The 22,056-nt window shown below is 45.2% G+C and overlaps 1 protein-coding gene across 2 annotated transcripts in view; it reads left to right on the top strand.

The window, feature by feature from the left end:
- Positions 1-3,224: 3,224 nt before the first annotated feature.
- Positions 3,225-22,056, top strand: part of pde3a (phosphodiesterase 3A, cGMP-inhibited) — an 88,427-nt gene continuing 69,595 nt past the window's right edge. For both annotated transcript variants that reach the window (XM_042300197.1, XM_042300196.1), the window contains exon 1: positions 3,225-4,711. In XM_042300197.1, the coding sequence (XP_042156131.1) occupies positions 3,791-4,711 (921 nt within the window). In that variant the 5' untranslated portion in view covers positions 3,225-3,790. The remainder of the gene's footprint in view (positions 4,712-22,056) is intronic.

Here is a 22,056-nt window from a genome sequence, read left to right as displayed (position 1 = left end):
ACCGGGACTGAAGGTTAAGGATTGTTTATTATGCCAGCCTGTCCCCTGCCAAGACAGGATTCATGTCAGCACCACTGACGTACCAGCAGTCAGAATTTAACCCTGTCCCAGGTTGGATTCTCCCTGTGCTCAGCCGCTGTATGTCCCACCTGTAATGGGTTTCAGAGTCACGGATTTGGCTCTGGGATACAGTCACAGAAAGGGCAGGATTATTTTTCAAAGCCCCAGTGCATAGCAGGGCATTGGCGGGAGTATCTTGTCTGAATGTTAAACACTCTGTCGCTGTATCTAGGCTTCTTACAGAGCAACAGGAGAAAGGTATTATTATATATTCAGTACCAGTCAAAAGTTTGGACACTCCTACTCATTAAAGGGTTTTTCTTTATTTTTACTATTTTCTACATTGCAGAATAATAGTGAAGACATCAAAACAATGAAATAACACATATGAAATCATGTAGTAACCAAAAAAGGGTTAAACAAATCAAAATATATTTTCTATTTGAGATTCTTCAAAGTAGCCACCCTTTACCTTGATGACAGCTTTGCACCCTCGTGACAGTCTTGTCCCATCGCTGCAACTCCCGTACGGACTCGGGAGAGGCGAAGGTTCGAGACACGACCTCCGAGGCACGACCCCACCAAGCCACACTGCTTCTTGACACACTGCTCGCTTAACCCGGAAGCCAGCCGCACCAATGTGTTGGAGGAAACACTGTACAGCCGGCGACCGAAGTCAGCTTGCATGCTCCAGTGATTCCACAAGGAGTCACTAGAGCGCGATGGGACAAGGACATCCCAGCTGGCCAAACCTTCCCCTAACCCGGACAACACAGGACCAATTGTGTGCCGCCTCATGGGTCTCCCGGTTGCGGCCGGCTGCGATACAGCCCGGGATCAATCCCGGATCTGTAGTGGCGCCTCTAGCACTGCAATGCAGTTTCTTAGAGTGCTGTGCCACTCTGGAGGCCCAGCAGAAAGGTTACATGGTCCATCAGAGACAGACAGGGCCGTCCTGCCAAGGTTACAGAGACTGGTCCTACTTTGCAATACATTGACCTTGTATAGTAATAACATTGTAATAATGTTATTCGGTATTACCATCTAGGCAACTCTTTTGGTTGGTTTGAAATGGATTTGTCCGACTGTGAAATGGAATTGGTCCTAATTGTGTTGAATGCTAGCAATTGTGTCTCATTAACAGCAATGCTGCACCCTTTAAAAAGGGGTCTGCCCTCAGCACCATTGAGCAAAGCATGGCTAGACAGAGAGGAGAGGTGCTGCACTCCAACCAGCCATCTTTACAATAACATTGTAACACCTATTAACGTACAGTGTATTTACAGTGTAGGTATGCTGACTGTCTATGAACCATAAACAGATGACTTCAGCCTTCGTGGTAGGGCTCCGATGTAACAATAAACTAGGCGACCAAAAAACACTCCGGGTAATCACAACATGTACAGAGGTTTGCCTGTGTGTGCACACCTCCTTGTATGTTCTGATCTGGAGTCAGTCACGTGTTTATTTTAGCTTGGGTACATTAGCGGTGGTCTCTGTTTGACACATCACACTCTCTTCATCTTGGACTGCTCGGCGCTGTTTGCTTTGAGAAAGGGTCCTTGCCATGTGAGATCCATCAGCTTAGGCCTATTCCGTTCTTTTGTCCAATAAACATGTTAAGGTTAAGTTGGAGAGCAGGGATTTTCCGTTCCTTTTTAAACGTCTTTTAGTGTTTTTGTATAACACCTGAGTGCCAATGTACAATGTTGCTTTTAAAACTAAGCAGGGTTGGTACTGGTCAGTCCCTGGATGGGAGACCAGATGCTGCTGGAAGTGGTGTTGGAGGACCAGTAGGAGGCACTCTTTCCTCTGGTCTAGAAAAATATCCCAATGCCCCAGGGCAGGGATTGGGGACATTGCCCTGCGTAGGGTGCCGTCTTTTGGATGGGACGTTAAACTGGTGACCTGACTCTCGGTGGTCACTAAAGATTCCATGGCACCTATCATTAGAGTAGGGGTGTTAACCCTGGTGCCCTGGTTAAATTCCCATTCTGGCCCTCATACTGTATCATCATAGGCACTTAATCATCCCCAGCTTCCAATTGGTTCATTCATCTCCCTTCCTCTCCCCTGTAACTATTCTCCAGGTTGTTGCTGTAAATGAGAATGTTTTCTCAGTCAAATTACCTGTTAAAATAAGGGTTCAATCAATAAATAAAAAGCGCATGTAAGGTCATGCAATAACAAGGTACAATGTGACAACACAGAGCTGGTAGGGAGGGAGATTGTATGTGTGACCTCTCTACCTGTGGCTCACTGTAAACACAATCTCAAACACCTTTCCTCTCTGAATACACTGCTCCCAAAAGTTGTTCTATTCTACCAAAATATGTGAGGAGTTTATATTCCAAATCCAACTTGGGTCCCAAATGGCACTCATTCCCTATATAAAAGCACTATTTTTTACTATATAGGGAATAGGGTGCCATTTATGCCACTTCACAAACCTCAGATCCAGTCTTACATCAATCAAATGTATTTATAAAGCCCTTTTTACATCAGCTGATGTCACAAAGTGCTGTACAGAAACCCAGCCTAAAATCCCAAACAGCAAATAATGCAGATGTAGAAGCATCATGTGAATTGGCCTTCAGTTGCACCTGCCCGGTCTTCTCTTTCATGACAATAGATTTCGCTTACCCTAAAATAATTAACGCTGATAAAATCATAACAAGTGAAAGATAGCCTAATGGTTACCTTCTGAAGTTCATTCCTTTCATGAAATACGCTATGAGAGAAGAGGTGTACGTTGAGCTCATCTTTTTAGGATATGGATTGGATGACGTAGCCCATGATGCAAGTGAGTTTAATATGCATTATTCAAGGTACACCTTCCATAGAAAAAAACGTGGGATCTTCTGCCAGCGGTTTCCAACTGCACTGGGAATCTCACGAACCATTTTCTACTACCATGACATGGTATTTATTTCCAGCAGAGCATACAGAAAATGTTATAATTTAATTGATGTTCGTGGAAATAGGCCTAATTATTGCAATCATTATCATAATTATAATCAATACCATCACGATCATTATTGCTTTGTTTTGTGACGCCTTTCGAGCCACCGGACCAAGCCGGTGATCTATTTCATCTCCGTAAAGAAAAATATAAAAAAATACGGCAGGAAATCTCTATGTAAACATGGTTTACGTCGGCGCAGCAGTATGCCACGCTTCGGCAAACTCCGCTGCTGTTCCTTCAATAGGAGAGTAGTAGCCTAGCGTATGAAGAGCAGAAGAAACGTGAGGGAGAAATAACACCGAGAGAGAAACAGACGGAGCGGCACAAAGGAGAGAGGAGAGTGTTGTGCGAGAGGGCGATATAGAGGGAGATGAGAGGAGATGCAGGCAGTGGCCTAGATGTGCGAATAGCCAAGAGTTGCTCTTTCTGGTTCACTGGATGGAGGCTGCTCCCGCGCAGGGAGGACTATAGAAAATATGGGGATGTTTTACGCGGTTAGTTGAAGTCTACACAGTGAACAGTTACTTTTTTTTCAGTACGTTTGTTCGTTCATTCCTGTTCTGTATTTTTATGTAGCCTACATTGTGTGTTTTGGGGAGAAATGGGTCAATAATTTGGAAGCGCCCATGCGGTAGCGCACAGTCCCACACACCGCCGCGCGTTATGGCTCTCTCTGTCAAACATGGTATGAAAATGCACTGAGCCTTTTACATTTACACACGGCAAATATATAGTTCACGCCGCTTCCTTCGCTCCCCCTATGTGATGACGATGGAAGTGGAAGCTGACAGCGGCAGAGGTATATCAAGGAGCGCTCATGAGAAATGCCCGCGGGCTGTGGAGCGCAACGGCTATGTGAAAACATGTGTCACCCCTCTGTATCAGGACGCAGGCTGCCAGTCTTGGCTGAGACTCGCAGAAATATGGAGTTCCCGGAGACTGTCGTCCGCAGTGTGTGTGGGCTCTGTATCGGTTATTCTCGCTTTGCTGGTCAGATTGGTTGACTGGGACGTGGAGCAGCAGAGTTGCGGCAGTAACATCGAGACTAACGGCGAGTCTGGATCTCTAGTTCATTTCGTGGCGAGCTGTGTGGTGGAACTGTTGTTGAACATATGGTACCTGGTGTCCCCTGTCTTCACTCTTGTATGTGCCTTCTTTTGGGTTGGCTTGTACCTGATCCGTTGCGGGGTGCTGATCCGGACCGCCGTGTTTCTGTTGGCAGTGTGTCACTTGGGCGAAGCCGCGGCGCAGTCTCTCCTGCACGGTGCGGAGGACCAGTTGCTGTCGTTTACCGCAACCGTGGTGGTTCTGTCCTGTCTAGCCAGCGGGGCGCTGATGGTGGTCAGGCTCGGACAGGGGGTTTCCGTCATCGTCTTCATCAGCATCATCAGGACTGTGTCTCTCATCTCCCTCAACAAGGTCCGGGCCAGCTGGAGACCCTACCTGGCGTACCTGGTAGGAGTGCTGGGGGTCCTGCTAGCGAGGTATGCTGACCGGCTCCTGACAGGCTCAGGGCCACTCGGGGCGGGTTGTTGCTACGTGACAGCGGGGAAGGAAGATAATATCATTCCCGTGTTTAAAAGGCGACGGAGGTCCAGTTCGGTGGTCTCTTCAGAGATGGCGCACAGTCACAGCAACAGCAAGTCCCACCGAAGGACCTCGCTCCCATGCATTCCACGGGAACAGGTAAAATATGAGCTATAATGTGAATGTTTGGCTTTTTGTTTTAGGGCAAGGGAATGGCACAAAAACATGCCCACAATTAACGCATTGTGCCCGAATGTATTATTATTATTATGATTATTGTTATTATTATAAGGCCTATTATTATTACATTAGACGGGTCATTCGAATTACTTTGCGGGATACCTCAAAGCTCAGCTTCTTCTCCAACGCATATTCCTATAGGCTACTCTGAATATCGAACACGTGTGTTAACTTGTGCTGATTCTATCCCGAGCACTTTATCTAAGCTATTAAAGGGAAATACTCTCAGCATGCACGTTCCAACCCCTTTTCCTTTTCCCATTCTATTTTAAAGTTGGCCACTGTTCAAATGGCAAGTATGTGTTTGTGCTTTTGATAAACAACTGTATGCCACTGTCCAGTGGTCAGTATAGTGTATATACTGTCCTACCAGGGTGGGGAACCTGAGACAGAGTCAGGGCTGATAACCAGCCCTCAACCAGATAACCAGCCCTCAAACCCAGCCTTTTGTTTGACCTGGCTAGGTGGTTGTGGGTCGGAGGAAAGGCTTTCACGTCAGCTCACACCAATTTTAAAGGTTATCAGTAGTTAGAGACTGATATCAAACACATTTCCGCATGGTTTACTGTAATTCGTGTGCTTTTATACAGTAGTTACCGGGATTTGCATTCTCCAGACCGGCTTGAATGGGGCTTAAATGGATAAGAAATTAATCTTAAATGTGAAGGTACACATTCTAGAGTAGCTTTTTATTGTATTCAAGTGCATTTACTGACCTCGCCTATATTGTTTTATTCAGCCTCGTGCTTTGTTTATTTTACGTCTAAGGACACTGTGTATCCTGAGAAGGGTTTCCTGTCTTTCAGGACAGATTTTGTTGGACTTTTAAAAATATCTCCCGATGTCTTTTCTCATCATTGAATTGCAATCCAAAGTTAGTACAGCTGCTATGTTTTAAATGCAGATGTACAAGTTGTGTATCCTCCTCAGCGTGAAGGATGTGAATGAACACATCCATATGAAGCTGAGGTACTCTAGTATGTCAACCAGACCTGTGGGTAGTGTTCATTAATGCATCATCTCCACTGTGATTTCTTCAACAAAGAGAATCAACAACGACTGATCTCTGTCATACAACACCCTTCGCTCATAAATGTTGGATTTGTTGTCCCTGATCTTCAAGGGTAAACAACAGCTCTACCTCCTCCATACCCTTCTCAGCAGTCACTACTGTGTTGCCTCCCAGGGAAATTACGCCCTCTAGTGATAGATTAGAATAAAACAAAAAAATAAAAAGGTGTCCAAGTTGAGATAATATCCAAGCAGACGTTTTTGTGTTGGCAGAAGGCACGTCACACTATTAAAGATGGGATACTGGACACTCCAAAGGGTTTCAACTTTATTTGTCCCAGAGGGCAATTGGTTTGGCAGCAAAGGAGCATCAAAAACAACATTGAACATATAAAATCCACATGGATATCCACCAGGATTGTACTCTGGACTAGCACACTGTCTAAAGTCTCGACTATAATAACTTCTTTTTAAGTAAGAGGCCCCAGCTGGCCCATAGCTTCATACGGATGTTTACTGCAACGTGTTTAGGCCATGTGTTTTGGTGTTGAGTGACTTTGGGCTGTACATGGTGTTAGTGATGGGGTCATCTGATCAAATTGTGTTCAAAGATGCTGACCAACCTCACTAACAACACACGACGACACGAGGTCTGACAAATTGTCCCCCTTCTCTCAGAGCACTTGGTTACGGGGGCTTTGATTCTCAAGAGGCCTTGCGATTGGTCAGGGTGAGTGCTGTGCGGAGCGGCAGGCCAGGCAGCATGTCCTGTCCTCCACGGGCGTCTCCTTGACGTGAGTTGCGTGAGCCTCTTGAGAGAGAAGGCTAGCTACACCAGGAGAGGCTCGCTGGCTGGATCAGAACAGGTCTGTCTGTTAAACAAGGCCTGGTCGCCGGTCAGCAGAGTATGTGCTTTACAGTATGGGAAATGATCAAATGTCACCTATGATGGTAGGACATTATTCTGTATTCTCCATAGTGAATGGCTTTTTAGTGCAGTACAAATGGAATAGGGTATATATTGTGTGTGTGTGCGTGCGTGCTTGTGTGTGTGCGTGTGTGCTTGCGTGTGTGTGTGTGCGTTTGTGTCTAGCTCTCCTCTGGGTGTAGGTCTCGCCCAACTTAGAGAAGCATAGATTTTCATAAACCTGCCCTCCTGCAGTATTTATGAGCCAGCCTCTGCTGACTGCCTGCCAGAATGTGTTCTTGCTTTACATTGCAGCATCCAGCAGCCCCAAGAATTCCTCCACTGCTACTTCGAACTTTCCTGTCACCATTGTTTTGCTCTCTGTAGCCATAATGTCAAGTTTACAATGTGTTTATAGATGTGTAAGGTAGGCTTTATGAACATTCAGTTCTTAGTAAATCATTACCATCTGTATAATATAGCATGTATAGTTTGAGGAAAACATTGTAATGTCAGATGAAACCGTTTCAGATAGATTACCGCTTCTTAAATAGCTTTTTAATGAATTTCTGGGGGATTTCTTAGAACGTTAGAGCACTTCTAATAACATATCATGATATAAATCTCTTTTTAGACAGTGTGAGTAGCTCTGCGGTAGCGCTGCAGTGGACTAGCAAGCTGCAAAAATGGTTTGTATTTCAGCAGAGGCTTCTAGAGGGATATGATTCGAGGAAATAGCCTGTTCTAGTGAGTTTGGGGCTGATTCAATCCAAACTTTGGCTCAGTAATAGAGAAGTTGTAAATTGGACATTTAAAAAAGGCATTTTATATGAGATTAGTTTATGAATTGGTTCTCCTTCTCATTTTCCCTATCCACACACACATGAGGACTGTATATTCTACAATGCCATACATTATAACAATGCTTCTGCTAAAATAGTTGAATGCTTGAAAAAGAGTTGGGGATCCAACAGTCCAAACAGTTCTGGATTTTGTTCAATTTTTGAACTGTATATTACCTAATTATCAAACGTCTAGATATTTCTATGCCACAGCGAGAGAGAGAGAGAGAGAGAGAGAGAGAGAGAGAGGGAGAGAAAGAGAGAGAAGGAGGGTGTGATTCAGTTAAATTTGAAGGAGAAAAGGGTGCAGCAAGAATCTATTTGAGGGAAACCCTATTCTCTCAATGACGCACATTCATTCCCACAGAGACCCGCCACATTACGCTCTGCCATAGATTCCTGAATTTCTGTGCCACTGATACAAGGTTAGTAGGCTGGACTATTCTATCTGCCCTCATAGGTTTAGACTATAGTCCCCAAAAGAGCCTAGATCATGTACAGATATAGGATCTTAATTTGATCACCCTGTTGCAGGAGAACTGCAATGTAAAGCTTATAGTGTATTTGAGGTTTAAAAAGGCTTCTGAAGTTTGTAATTCCCACTTTGAAATGTCAGACTTGATTTTCCCTTAAGAAAAATGTATCAACCCCTACAAAAATGTAGATGAATTATAATCTACATAATAATTCACATTTCCTGCTGCTGCAGGATTATTTTCATGCTGTAGCAAGATGGGTCAAATTAAGATCCTACATCTATACAAAAACAGATTAAACTTGGAACCGGTTTGTACTTAACATGGTGGCTTGTTGTGTGTGTGTCGCAGCTAGGACCCTAAACTCACAACCAAAATGAGGTTGGCCGAGCTTGTGTGTGTGCTTGTGTGTGTGTTGAGCATATTCCTCTACATGTTGTCATAGTGTACATTCACCTGTTTTCATCTTGTCGGAAGCAGAGAGGGTGTCATTTCCACCTGACGACGAGACATGCGGCATGTTGACTTTATTAGTCTGCCTAGCCCTCTCTGTTCAATTGAGCTTGTCTGTGTGTGAATGGACAGAGGGATCTTTACGCACACACACACACACACACACACACACACACACACACACACACACACACACACACACACACACACACACACACACACACACACACACACACACACACACACACACACACACACACACACACGCACACGCACACGCGCGCGCGCGCGCGCACACAAGCTCAGCACGGCCAACCTTGTTTTGGTTGTGAGTGAGAGGGGCCTAGCTGCGACTGTGAGAGGGCGTCCGAGGAATGTGTAGCTTCAGCTGGATGATGGGGGTCCGCCGGCTGCCAAACCTCATTCATTTAATAAACCCAGCGCTGCACAGCGACCCGAGTCTCAGAGAACAGCACCACCAGAACACGGTCCTGAAGAGGAAGAGAGACAGAGAGGTTGAGGTAGGGAGGTACAGAGAGATGCAGGGGAAGAAGAGAGTGGGAGGCAGAAGCAACGAGAGAGAGGGGGAGATGCAGAGGCAGAAGAGAGGGAGCGACAAAGGAAGATGTAGATTGATAGACAGAGGCAGGGGTAAAGGGTAGGGGAGGTAGAGAAAGAGAGATGGAGAGCAAGTGAAGAGAGCCGTGCCCTCATGTCACCAGGTGTGCAGCACTTATGAAGAGAGAGAAAAAAATGAATGGACTGCCTCATTCAAACCAGAGGTAGGTGGAGAAGGAGGGAGGGAGGAATGGAGAGCAGAGAGCAAGTGAGGAAGAGAAGGATGGGGATGGAGAGTGGTGAAAGACGTGAGAGAGATGGAGAGAAATGAAGGAGGGAGAACAGTTTCCTGCCAAGTCTACCAAATATGTCAGTCGGAACAGGACAACAGCCTAGCTGGCCTGTGAAACCTCACCACTGTTATTATAAACACACCACAGCACCGCTCTGCTCACTAAAACACTAACAGACACCACGTTCAAATACTATCACACACTCACTCCAAACACTAAAACATTTCTACAGTTTCTGCTGCGGCTGCCAAGACAGTGTCTCCTATATAGACAATGGTTCTTTTCCGTGTACTTGTTTTTTTCTATCCAGTACCTGAAGGTACATTAGGATTTGAGTTGCTTTCTCTTTCCATTCACTAGTGAAACATAGCAGATGCCTGTATAGTCTCACAGTAGCCTATGAAAAGCCAGTTTTGTGTCTGGAGTTAGAGACCAGAGTAATCCCAAAGAGAGATTCTGCCTCCGGTTGTCACTTATCCTCCTCATTAGGAGTTCATTATCAGCCTCACGTCAACATCACTCACATGTGAAACAGGAGAGATGGGATGTGTCTGTATGCTTGCCTGGGCAGCCAAGCATATGCTCTGTGTATGTTTTCATGCATGATTGTGAAGGCACGTTTATGTGTGTGTCCACTGGTTTGTCCACATACCGGTATGTGTGCCTATGCAAGGTGTGCCCGCATGTGGATGTGTTTGTGTGTGTGTTTGTGCATCTGTGTGCGTTTCTGAGAATTTATGTGTGTACATGTGTACCAGTGAGAGAGAGAGAGAGAGAGAAAGCTTGAGCCCCAACTCTAGCTGTAGCTGTAGGGCTGCTAAGCCCACTGCTGAGAGGCAGCTTGTTATTTTAACCTGGACCGGCCCCTGCCCAGCTCCCTTCTCCCCCGCTCCCTGATCCCTGCCCTCCCCCTCTCTCCCCTGCAACTCACTCCCTGCTCCCAACTTCCTACTCCTCTGACCCTGCTCTCGGCTAGCCTCTCCTCTCTCCCCTCAACGCGCTCTCCTCTCCCCTCTCCCCATATACAGAGTGGCTACCCTGCTGGCCAGCCATGTGAGCCCCTGGCCCCAGACAAGGAGCGTACTGTTACCCACTCAATGGTGTGTTTTAGTTTGAAAATATGCCCAGGCAGATGGGGAGGGGGGGGGGGGAAGAAAGCCAGCCTTTAACAGAAACCAGGTCTGTACATCTGTCTGTTTGTCCGTCTGAAAACGAGTGAGAGCCAGGGGGAGCGAGGGAGAGGCTAGAGAAAAAAAGGTTGAAGGATTTTGGTGCAGGGTTTGTTTTCTCTGAGTCTATTTTAATTAGAGAGAGAAGTGGGCTAAATGCTGCCGTGCTACACAGCACAGTACAATGCCATGTTCAGGAGGAGAGGCGTGGAGGAGTCTCAGTCAGCATACGAGGAGGTGTACTGCTGCATGGTCAGATATTTTTGTTGAAAGAAGAGAAGTTTATTAAAATAATTATGTAAAGGGTGTTTCTATCAGTTCATTAGAGAGAACAGACAGCCAATGTGATCAATTGTGTGAATTCGATTAATCAAGTGTAATGAGAAAATATGCTACATTTCTCGAAATGTCTACAATAGCGTCCTGTTGTAAGAAATGGATGGCTCAAGCCCCTGTAGCAGCAGCATCGGAGAACTGTCCTTGAGGAGCCTCCCAGATGACCACAGTCCTCATAAATCATGTATGAGTCCTCATAAACCATGGAGGAGTCCTCATAAACCATAGCTCCTGTCCACAGGTCATGTCACTGTGGTTGATTACCATGGCCTAGTTGAGCATGCAGCGTTACTGTGTTCGGTGTGTGTGTGTGTTTGAGAGATGAGTGTTTATAAATGTTCATACTGTTTAACCAGGTCCTTGTTGTAAAATATAATTATTTCTCATTATTTCGCAATGGCTTACCTGTCCATATAAAGGTTTGAAAAATTAACATTACAGATTGTTGTTGCACCACGAGGGTTCCAGGCTAGCCCAATGCTTCTGCACTGTCATCAGTCTGCTGGGCTGCAGTGTTTGCCCTCCCTGCCCCCTGCCTCCCCCCCTGCCTCCTCCAAGGCTCCACAGTGCCTGGTGCTGTGGTTGTCTATCAGATAATTGCCAGCATAATTGCATCACATGCAGCTGGTAGTGTTTTTCACTTCTATTACTCTCCTTGCTTGTGTAATGCTGCTTTTACGCACAACACAATGGAGACGTGCGCAATGCAGTGAATTGCACGAAGCTGTCTGTTCCTGGAGCCAAAGAGAGCCTGCTTCTGGGTTACACTAGGTAGGACCAGATCTTTATCCTGAGAAATGAGTCTGGGATTAGATAGGAACAGTAGGCTACTTGCCTGTTTCTGCTTAAGCCAAGAAGTTGTTGTCTTGTTTTGGCAAGGCAACAATGTACTAGTGTTGGATGCAGATGTCTTGGAACTATTAATGAGTCATAAGTTAGCTCAGCTTAGTATATGGATGAAGGGATATTGCACATGTTAAAAACATTGAATAGTATATAGGTCAACTTTGTGATGGAACGGAAGCTGTTTTGGACCTGGATACCTTTAAGGTCATGGGTTCTAACTATTTATGTAGAAGCAAAAGGGTATACAGTGCATTCAAAAAATATTCAGATCCCCTTGACTTTTTCCACATTTTGCTACATTACAGCCTTATTCTAAAATTGATTAGTTCCTTTCCCTCATCAATCTATACACAATACCCCATAATGACAAAGCAAAAACAGGTTTGAAGAAATTGCTGCTAATATATAAAAAAACAAGAAGCTGAAATATCACATTTACATAAGCGTTCAGACCCTTTACTCAGTACATTATTGAAGCACCTTTGGCAGCGATTACAGCCTTGAGTCTTCTTGGGTATGATGCTACACCTTGATACACCTTTTTTGGGGGGAGTTTGTCCCATTCTTCTCTGCACATCCTCTCAAGCTTTGAAAGGATTTTCAGGTCTCTCCAGACCAAATCGGGTTCAAGTCTGGGCTCTGGCTGGGGCACTAAAGGACATTCAGAGACTTGTCCCAAAGCCACTCCTGCGTTGTCTCGGCTGTGTGCTTATGTTCGTTGTTCTGTTGGAAGGTGAACCTTCATCCAAGTCTGGGGTCCTGCTCTGCTCTGGAGCAGGTTTTCATCAAGGATCTCTCTGTACTTTGCTCCGTTCATCTTTCCCTCAATCCTGACTAGTCTCCCAGTTGCTGGCACTGAAAAACATCCCCACAGCGTGATGCGGCCACCACCATGCTTCACCGTAGGGATGGTGCCAGATTTCCTCCAGATGTGACGCTTGGCATTCAGGCCAAAGTGTTCAATCTTGGTTTCATCAGACCAGAGAATCTTGTTTCGCATGTCTGAGAGTTTTCAGGTGCCTTTAGGCAAATTCCAAGTGGGCTGTCATGTGCCTTTTACTGAGGAGTGCCTTCTGTCTGGCCACTCTACCATAAAGGCCTGATTGGTGGAGTGCTACAGAGATGGTTGTCCTTCTGGAAGATTCTCTTATCTAAACAGAGGAACTCTGGAGCTCTGTCAGAGTGACCATCGAGTTCCTGGTCACCTCCATGACCAAGGCCTTTCTCCGTTTACTCAGTTTGGCCAGGTGGCCAGCTCTAGGAAAAGTCTTAGTGGTTCCAAACTTCTTCCATTTCAATGCCGCAGAACATTTTTTGGTACCCTTCCCCAGATCTGTGCCTAGACACAATCCTGTCTCTGAGCAAAACTGACATTTCTTTCGACCTTATGGCTTGGTTTTTGCTCTGACATGCTCTGTCAACTGTGGGACCTTATATAAACAGGTGTGTGCCTTTCCAAATCATGTCCAATCAATAGAATTTTCCACAGGTGGACTCAGGTGTAGAAACATCTCAAGGATGATCATTAAATATATATTTTTTAATCAATTTTAAAATAAGCCTGTAATATAATAACATGTTGAAAAGGGGAAGGGGTCTCAATACTTTCCGAATGCACTGGTACAGTGCCTTCAGAATACAGGTCCGATTAATCAGCATGGCCGATAATTTAGGGCCGATTTAAAGTTTTCATAAAAATCGGTAATCTGCATTTTTGGACACCGATTATGGCCGATTACATTGCAATCCACAAGGAGACTGCGTGGCAGGCTGACCACCTGTTACGTGAGTGCAGCAAGGAGCCAAGGTAAGTTGCTGGCTAGCATTAAACTTATCATATAAAAAACAATTAATCTTCACATAATCACTAGTTAACTACACATGGTTGATGATATTACTAGTTTAACTAGCTTGTCCTACGTTGCATATAATCAATGTGGTGCCTTTTAATTTATCATCAAGTCACAGCCTATTTCGCCAAACGGGTGATGATTCTATAAAAGCGCATTCGTGAAAAAAGCACTATTGTTACACCAATGTACCTAACCATAAATATCAATGCCTTTCTTAAAATCAATACACAAATATATTTTTTTAAACCTGCATTTTTAGTTAAAATCATTTCATGTTAGCAGGCAATATTAAGTTTTAATATTAAGCAATATTAAGTCTCACGCCCTGACCATAGTAAGCTGTTTATTCTCTGTGTTGGTTGGAGCGTGATAGTGACTTGGGTGGGTCATCTAGGTGAATTTGTATGTCTATGGTGGCCTGATATGTTTCCCAATCAGAGGCAGCTGTTTATCGTTGTCTCTGAATGGGGATCATATTTAGGTAGCCATTTCCCCATGGTTATTCATGGGATCTTGTCTACATTTAGTTGCCTGAGTGCACAACAGTAGCTTCATGTTTCGTTTGGTTGTTTGTTGTTTTGTTCAGTGAGTTTCGGTTTATTAAAATTATGTGGAACTCTTCGCACGCTGCACCTTGGTCTACTCATTTCAATGATCGTGACAGAAGATCCCACCACCAACGGACCAAGCAGTGTGGTCAGGAGGACTGAACCTGGGAGGAAATCCTGGAGGGAGCAGGACCCTGGACAAGGGCCGGGGAGTATCACCGTCCGAAAGGGGGAGATAGAAGCAGTGAAAGTGGAATGGCGACGATACAAGGAGTTAGCTCAACGAAGTAAGCACGAGAGGCAGCCCCCCCAAAAATTGTGGGTGGGGGGCACACGGGGAGATTGGTGGAGTCAGGGTTCAGACCTGAGCCAACTCCCTGTGCTTACTGTTGGGAGCGTGTGACCGGTCAGGCACCGTGTTATGTGGTGATGCGCACGGCGTCTACAGTGCGCATTCACAGCCCGGTGTGCTCTGTTCCAGCTTCCCGCAGTTGCCGTACTAGAGTGGGCATTCAGCCAGGACGGATTATGCCGGCTCAGCGCTCCTGGTCTCCAGTACGTCTCCTCGATCCAGGGTATTCTGCACCGATTCTATGCACTGTGTCTATGCCCTGAGGTGTGTGTCATCAGCCCGGTGCCACCTGTACCGGTCCCACGCATCAGGCCTCCAGTGCACCTCCATAGTCCAGTACGTCCTGTGTCTCCTCCCCGCACTGAGGTGCGTGTCACCAGCCTGGTACCACCAGTGCCGGCACCACGCATCAGGCATCCAGTGCTCCTCCACAGTCCAGAGCTTCCGGCCACAGTTCCCAGGCCAGAGCTTCCGGCGACAGTTCCCAGTCCAGAACTTCCGGCAACAGTTCCTAGTTCAGAGCTTCCGGCGACGTTCCACAGTCTGGAACCTCCTGAGACGGTCTACGTTCCGGAACCTCCTGAGACGGTCTACGGTCCGGAGCTTCCTAAGACGGTCTACGGTCCGGAACCTCCTGAGACTGTCTACGGTCCGGAACCTCCAGCGACGGTCCGCAGTCCGGAGCCTCCAGCGAGGTTCGACAGTCCGGAGCCCCCGCACTTTACTGTCATGCCCTGACCATAGTAAGCTGTTTATTCTCTGTGTTAGTTGGGGCGCGATAGTGACTTGGGTGGGTCATCTAGGTGAACTTGTATGTCTATGGTAGCCTGATATGGTTCCCAATCAGAGACAGCTGTTTATCATTGTCTCTGATTGGGGATCATATTTAGGTAGCCATTTCCCCATGGTTATTCGTGGGATCTTGTCTACGTTTAGTTGCCTGAGGGCACAACAGTAGCTTCACGTTTCGTTTGGTTGGTTGTTTGTTGTTTTGTTCAGTGAGTTTTGGTTTCGGTAAAATCATGTGGAACTCTTCGCATGCTACGCCTTGGTGTACTCATTTCAACGATCGTGACAGTAGGGAAATTGTGTCACTTCTCTTGCGTTTACTGCAAGCAGAGTCAGGGTATATGCAGCAGTTTGGGCCGCCTGGCTCGTTGTGAACTGTGTGAAGATAATTTCTTCCTATTAAAGACCGTAATTAATTTGCCAGAATTTGCCACAATTATGATATAACATTGAAGGTTGTGCAATGTAACAGCCATATTTAGACTTCGGTTCCATATTTCACTGAAAGAATAAACATTTTCTTTTCGAAATGATAGTTTCCGGATTTGACCATATTAATGACCTAATGCTCGTATTTCTGTGTGTTTATTATATTATAATTAAGTCTATGATTTGATATTTGATAGAGCAGTCTGACTGAGCGGTGGTAGGCAGCAGCAGGCTCGTAAGCATTCATTCAAACAGCACTTTCCTGCGTTTGCCAGGAGCTCTTTGCAATGCTTGAAGCACAGCGCTGTTTATGTCTTCAACCCTATCAACTCCCGAGATTATGCTGCAATACTATAGTGCCTATAAGAACATCCAATAGTCAAAGGTATATGAAATACAAATGGTGTAGAGAGAAATAGTCCTATATTTCCTATAATAACTACAACCTAAAACTTCTTATCTGGGAATATTGAAGACTCATGTTAAAAGGAACCACCAGCTTTCATATGTTCTCATGTTCTGAGCAAGGAACTTAAACCTTAGCTTTTTTAATCACAGCCTATTTCGCCAAACGGGTGATGATTTTATAAAAGCGCATTCGTGAAAAAAGCACTATTGTTACACCAATGTACCTAACCATAAATATCAATGCCTTTCTTAAAATCAATACACAAATATATAAATAAAAATCGGACGATTAATTGGTATCGGCTTTTGTTGGTCCTCCAATAATCGGTATCTGTATCGGCGTTGAAAAATCACAAGAGGTCGACCTCTACTTCAGACAATATTCATACCCCTTGACTTATTCTTGTATTGAAATATTTAATTTGATCACTTTTGGCAGTGATTACAGCTGTGAGTCTTTCTGGGTAAGTCTCTAAGAGCTTTGCACACCTGGATTGTACAATATTTGCACATTATTCTATTAAAAGCTCTGTGAAGTTGGTTATTGATCATTGCTAGACAGCCATTTTCAAGTCTTGCCATAGATTTTCTAGCCAATTTAAGTCAAAACTGTAACTAGGCCACTCAGCAACATTCAATGTCATCTTGGTAAGCGACTCCAGTGTATATTTACCCTTGTGTTTTAGGTTACTGTCCTGCTGAAAGGGGAATTCATCTCCCAGTGTCTGGTGGAAAGCAGACTGAACCAGGTTTTCCTCTAGGATTTTGCTTCTGCTTAGCTCTATTCTGTTTATTTTTATCCCAAAAAACTCCCTAATCTTTTCCAATGACAAATATACCCAAAACAAGATGCAGCCACCACCATGCTTTGGATTCAGGACATAAAGTTAATTTCTTTGCCACATTCTTTGCAGTTTTACTTTAGTGCCTTATTCCAAACAGGATGCATGTTTTGGAATATTTTTTATCTATACAGGCTTCTTTCTTTTCACTCTGTCATTTAGGTTAGTATTGTGGAGTAACTACAATGTTGTTGACTCATTCTCCTATCACAGCCATTCAATTCTGTAACTGTTTTAATGTTACCATTGGCCCCATGGTGAAATCACTGAGCGGATTCCTTCCTCTCCGGCAACTGAGTTAGGAAGGACGCCTGTATTCCTGTAGTGACTGGGTGTATTGATACACCATCCAAAGTGTAATTAATAACTTCACCATTCTCAAAGGGATATTCAATGTCTGCTTTTATTATTTTTTACCCATCGACCAATAGGAGGCCTTCTTTGTGAGGCATTGGAAACCCTCCCTGGTCTTTGTGGTTGAATCTGTATTTTAAATTCACTACTCAACTGAGGGACCTTACAGATAATTGTGTGTGTGTGGTACTGTGTGGGGAGATGAGGTAGTCATTGTCATATTATTGCACACAGAGTGAGTCCTTGCGTCTTATTATGTGACTTATTAAGCAGATGTTTACTCCTGAACTTATTTAGGCTTGCCATAACAAATGGGTTGAATACTTATTGAGTCAAGACATTTCAGCTTTATATTTTATGAAAATGTCCAAAAGCATACTGTAATTCCATTTTGACATTTTGGGGTATGCCAGTGACACAACATCTCAATTTAATAAATTTTAAATGCAGGCTTTTCCACAACAAAATGTGGAAAAAGTTAATGTATTCTTTTCTTGAGGGCACTATATGTTTTGTATGCAAGTCCTGAAATGCACTGAGTGAAGTGGAGAAAGCACTAAGACAGTGGGTGTTCTCTCTGCCCTTTCCCTCAGCCAGTCTGCCAGACCTGCTCTGATCTATGTGTTGTTGGAGAAGTAGTTATTCCCTTGTATTTCAGTGGTAATTTTGTGTACACAAGGCAAGGCATTCTGAGCACAGACGTATGCAGGGACTGAATATAGTGACTGAAGGCGCTTGAAGATGACATCATTAGGCCTTTTTTATTTGTTTGCTTTTCTTTGCCGACACACTGCATTTTCTCCGATTTTTCATGTGCTGGATACGTTTTATGAGGCCATAGGGATAAACAGGATTTTTTTTTTAAACAAAAAAACATTTCAGGTTCACAACCAGAGTAGTTTTCTTGACGGTTGTTTTGTGGTGGAGGACGGAGGGTGCGTTGTATCCTCAGGTGTGTCCCAGCTGCCACACACACACACACACACACACACACACACACACACACACACACACACACACACACACACACACACACACACACACACACACACACGCACATACCTCCACCCCCCTTGAATTACTTCCAGAAGTCCTAATGGGTTCCAGAGCAGGGAGAGTCACTTGAAAACCCAGGCCAGATGAATGCTCTATAATAACAATTGTGTGTGTGTGTGTGAGAGAGATGGTTGACTGGTGGCTCGTTACCTCACAGCTGCTTGGCTGATGTCGCTGTGCAGAATTTGCTTATAAATGCAAAATAACACAAACTTGGAACAACACAGCATGTGTATTTGTGTGTATCACAGAAAGCGTGTGTGTGTGTGTGTAGTGGAACAGTAAACACTTTACAAGTGTGTTACGTGTGACAGAGGGAGCTTGCGAGTACGGCTAGGCGTGTGAAAAGGGAAATGGGAATGTGATATTTTGTGAAGGGAGGTGTCGCTGTTCCAAGTCCCTGAGCTGGAGAGATCCACAGAACCCCATCCTACTCCTCTTTCTCCTCCTCCTTTCTCTAATGTGCCGATGACACTTCCATGACCCTAAGGTACAGTACCTGTTGTCTGAGCAGCAAAAGGTCTCTGAAAGTGACGCATTATGACATAGGGTAACGTGTTAACTGTAGTGGCACAGGGAGATGGGGACTGATATGAAATGAAGTGCAAACATCTCTCCCCCTTGCCTTCAACCAGAGTAGGAAAGGCCCTGTACCAACCCACACGAACTGTACTGGTCATTACATAAGACTCAATGTCCACTGTCCTGTCCCTCTACATCTCACTCTGCATGCTTAGATGTAAATGTGTGTGTCTCTCTCTCTCTCTCTCTCTCTCTCTCTCTCTCTCTCTCTCTCTCTCTCTCTCTCTCTCTCTCTCTCTCTCTCTCTCTCTCTCTCTCTCTCTCTCTCTCTCTCTCAATTCAAAGGGTTGTTGGGGAAGTAGTTATTCCCTGGTATTTGGGTGGTAATCTCTCTCTCTCTAACTCATTCCATCTTAGTCTCCCTCGCCCTCCAGTCTCTTTCCTCTTCTCCCTCTTTCTCTGTCCTTTATCTCTCTCTCAGTCCATCTTTCAGAGGACAGATGCCAGCGGCGGCATGGCGTCCTCAGCTGCCATCACACACTGTTATGTAAGGCAGATCTCTCTCTGTGTGTGTGTGTGTGTGTGTGTGTGTGTGTGTGTGTGTGTGTGTGTGTGTGTGTGTGTGTGTGTGTGTGTGTGTGCCTGTGTGTGTGTGTGTGTGTGTGCGCGCCCCAATGTGTCTGTGATGGAACAGGCCATCACGTGGGCTGTGGTGGAGGATGGTAACTGAAAGATGGCTGGTTGTGATTACATACACACTATTTATACTCATGCTTCTCCAAGTACCGAAAGCCCTTGTCCTAGGCCTGTAACTTTGTTCACTGTCCCTTCCTGCCACCCCCACAGGAGACCCACATAGTCGTCAGTTCCATCCGCCTGACGTGCTTTATCTACCTTCTTCATCTGTGCTTTAGCATTTATCCATGCTTTATCCATAAATCCTATCTACAAGGTTTATCCTGTAGTCTATTTATTTACCACTACTGCTCTGATCTTATCAGAAAGGATGATCTGATGATGCAAATATATACTGTCAATAAATCTAGTTAGTCAGAACATTGGGCTAATCCAATCAGTCAGTAGGTCCCCGGGCTTGAGAGGGCTCATCGTAGGGCATGTACTGGAGAGTTGGCTTTGATCCCGTTGTCCCATCTGCAGGGAGGATGTTCAGCCACAACATTCAATGCCTCTCAAATTGGTTTGGATGAAATTGTTTTCTAAAACTTATTGTGTCTGTCTGATGTAAGCTTTGTCCGTTAGTTGAGGAAGTTCACTGGTCTGGTCTGCTGTTAGACTCCATTGCCCAGTAAAAACTGTGTCACCAAACTCTCTAAATAATGAAGGGGCCATAAAGAGCATCATTCTCTGGAAAACAAAGCGAAATCTCTTTTCATCCTTTGAACATTTGTGACAAGTAAAAGGGGGGACATTTGCTCTTTGCAGCTGTTGGTTTATGTTTCATGTCCAGCTCCGAGGCAGAACACACACACACACACACACACACACACACACACACACACACACACACACACACACACACCCCCTCTCGTCCCTCCCTCGTTTTCTGCCCATCTGACATTTCAAACAGACGTGCAGAAGAGCGTACAAGGCAGGCGGGGGGCGGGGCAACGGGAGGGCTGGCCTGGTCAAATAAACACAGGAGCAGTGACGCTTGTAATCCCTACCAGACCTGCGAAACACACCCTGTGTGTGTGTGTGTGTGCGTGTTCTCGTGGCTTAAGTCATGATCGACATGTGCACCCAGGAGCTGTGTCCTGCCTCCATGGGTTGAACAGTGGTCACAGAGGTTGTGACAGGTTGGATAACCAGCTAGAGTTAGCCATGACCTTTAACCCTGTATGTCAAGCATAGTGTGTGCATCACTAAGGGAAGCAAAACAAGGTGGTTCACAACGCAGCTCTCTGTGGTGGGCTATGATACTGGAGCAAATCCTAGCTTGACGTGTGCACAGATGTTTGAGAATATTTAGGTGATCACTTGGGCCCACAGGGTTGGCATTCCACTGTGGTTGACTCGTGGTTGTTATGGTTGTCTGTGTGGTTGGAGTTTACGTTCTGCTCATGTTGAACACTGAACACTGACAAGCGTCAAACCATCACCCAATCCAACAGGCAACACACGTCGCACTTTCACACCCTTAAAAGGAGACATCCTCTTACACGTTCTATGTCCTTAGTTACCTCTCTCCTCTCTCTTCTCTCCATCTCACCATCTCTCCGTCTCTCTCCGTCTTTGTCTTCTCGTTTGTCTCTCCATCGCCTCTTCTCTTTTTTTGCGCTGCTGTTTTTTTTTGTGGCTGTGGGAAGACATTGTGAGAGTCAAGGAGCGTCATCGTTAGTGCTCATCTGTGGAACAGACCAGGGGACAGACTACGGCTCTGACGTCTGTACGGGCCATTAGGAGGGGAACGCACACAGAACACACACACCATGCGCTTCCACACACACACACACACACACACACACACACACACACACACACACACACACACACACACACACACACACACACACACACACACACACACACACACACACACACTCGTCAGGATCATGTGGTTAGCTGTGCTGTTTGGCACCGTGGGGCCTGTTACTGTCTGTGTTTATGTCAGTGTGGTCCTCCAGGCATGATGTCTCTCCCGTCCATTCACCGTCCATTCACTCTTCCCTGCAGCCATCCATTCCCTCCCAATTCCTCTCTTTCTCTTCCTCTCTATTTATCCCTTCTCTCTCATTCTCTCTCTCCCTCGATCCCACTCTCTTTGTCTATCCACCCCTCTCTCTGCCCCCCCCCCTCTCTCCAGTCTCATTCAGGGCAGAAGCCCTTCTTATATTGGATTATGGTGTTGTGGTGTGATGGGTGTTGGGGCGTCTGGTGGTGGTATTACTCGGAAGCAAAGGATTAAGGGAGTTCAGTTTTCTTAGAAAAGCTGTTTTTATCAGGGTTTGGAACCGGTTCAGGGGACAAAACTTAAAACCTGAAAAGAAGGAACAGTTTTTCAAGGAACAGAATCAGAGCATTTTGTTGCGTTACAGCCTTATTCTAAAATGTATGAAATAGTTTTTTTCCCCTCATCAATTGACACATAATACCCCATAATGACAAAGCAAAAACAGTTTTTTTTAGGATTTTTCTAAGTTATTAAACAGAAATAACTTCTTTACATAAGTATTCAGACCCTTTGCTATGAGACTCAAAA

The sequence above is a fragment of the Oncorhynchus tshawytscha genome, linkage group LG17 (assembly GCF_018296145.1).
Source record: "Oncorhynchus tshawytscha isolate Ot180627B linkage group LG17, Otsh_v2.0, whole genome shotgun sequence".
In the NCBI taxonomy this organism is placed as follows: domain Eukaryota; kingdom Metazoa; phylum Chordata; class Actinopteri; order Salmoniformes; family Salmonidae; genus Oncorhynchus; species Oncorhynchus tshawytscha.
Note: the sequence above shows the minus strand (reverse complement) of the source record. Positions and strands in the feature narration are given on the sequence as shown.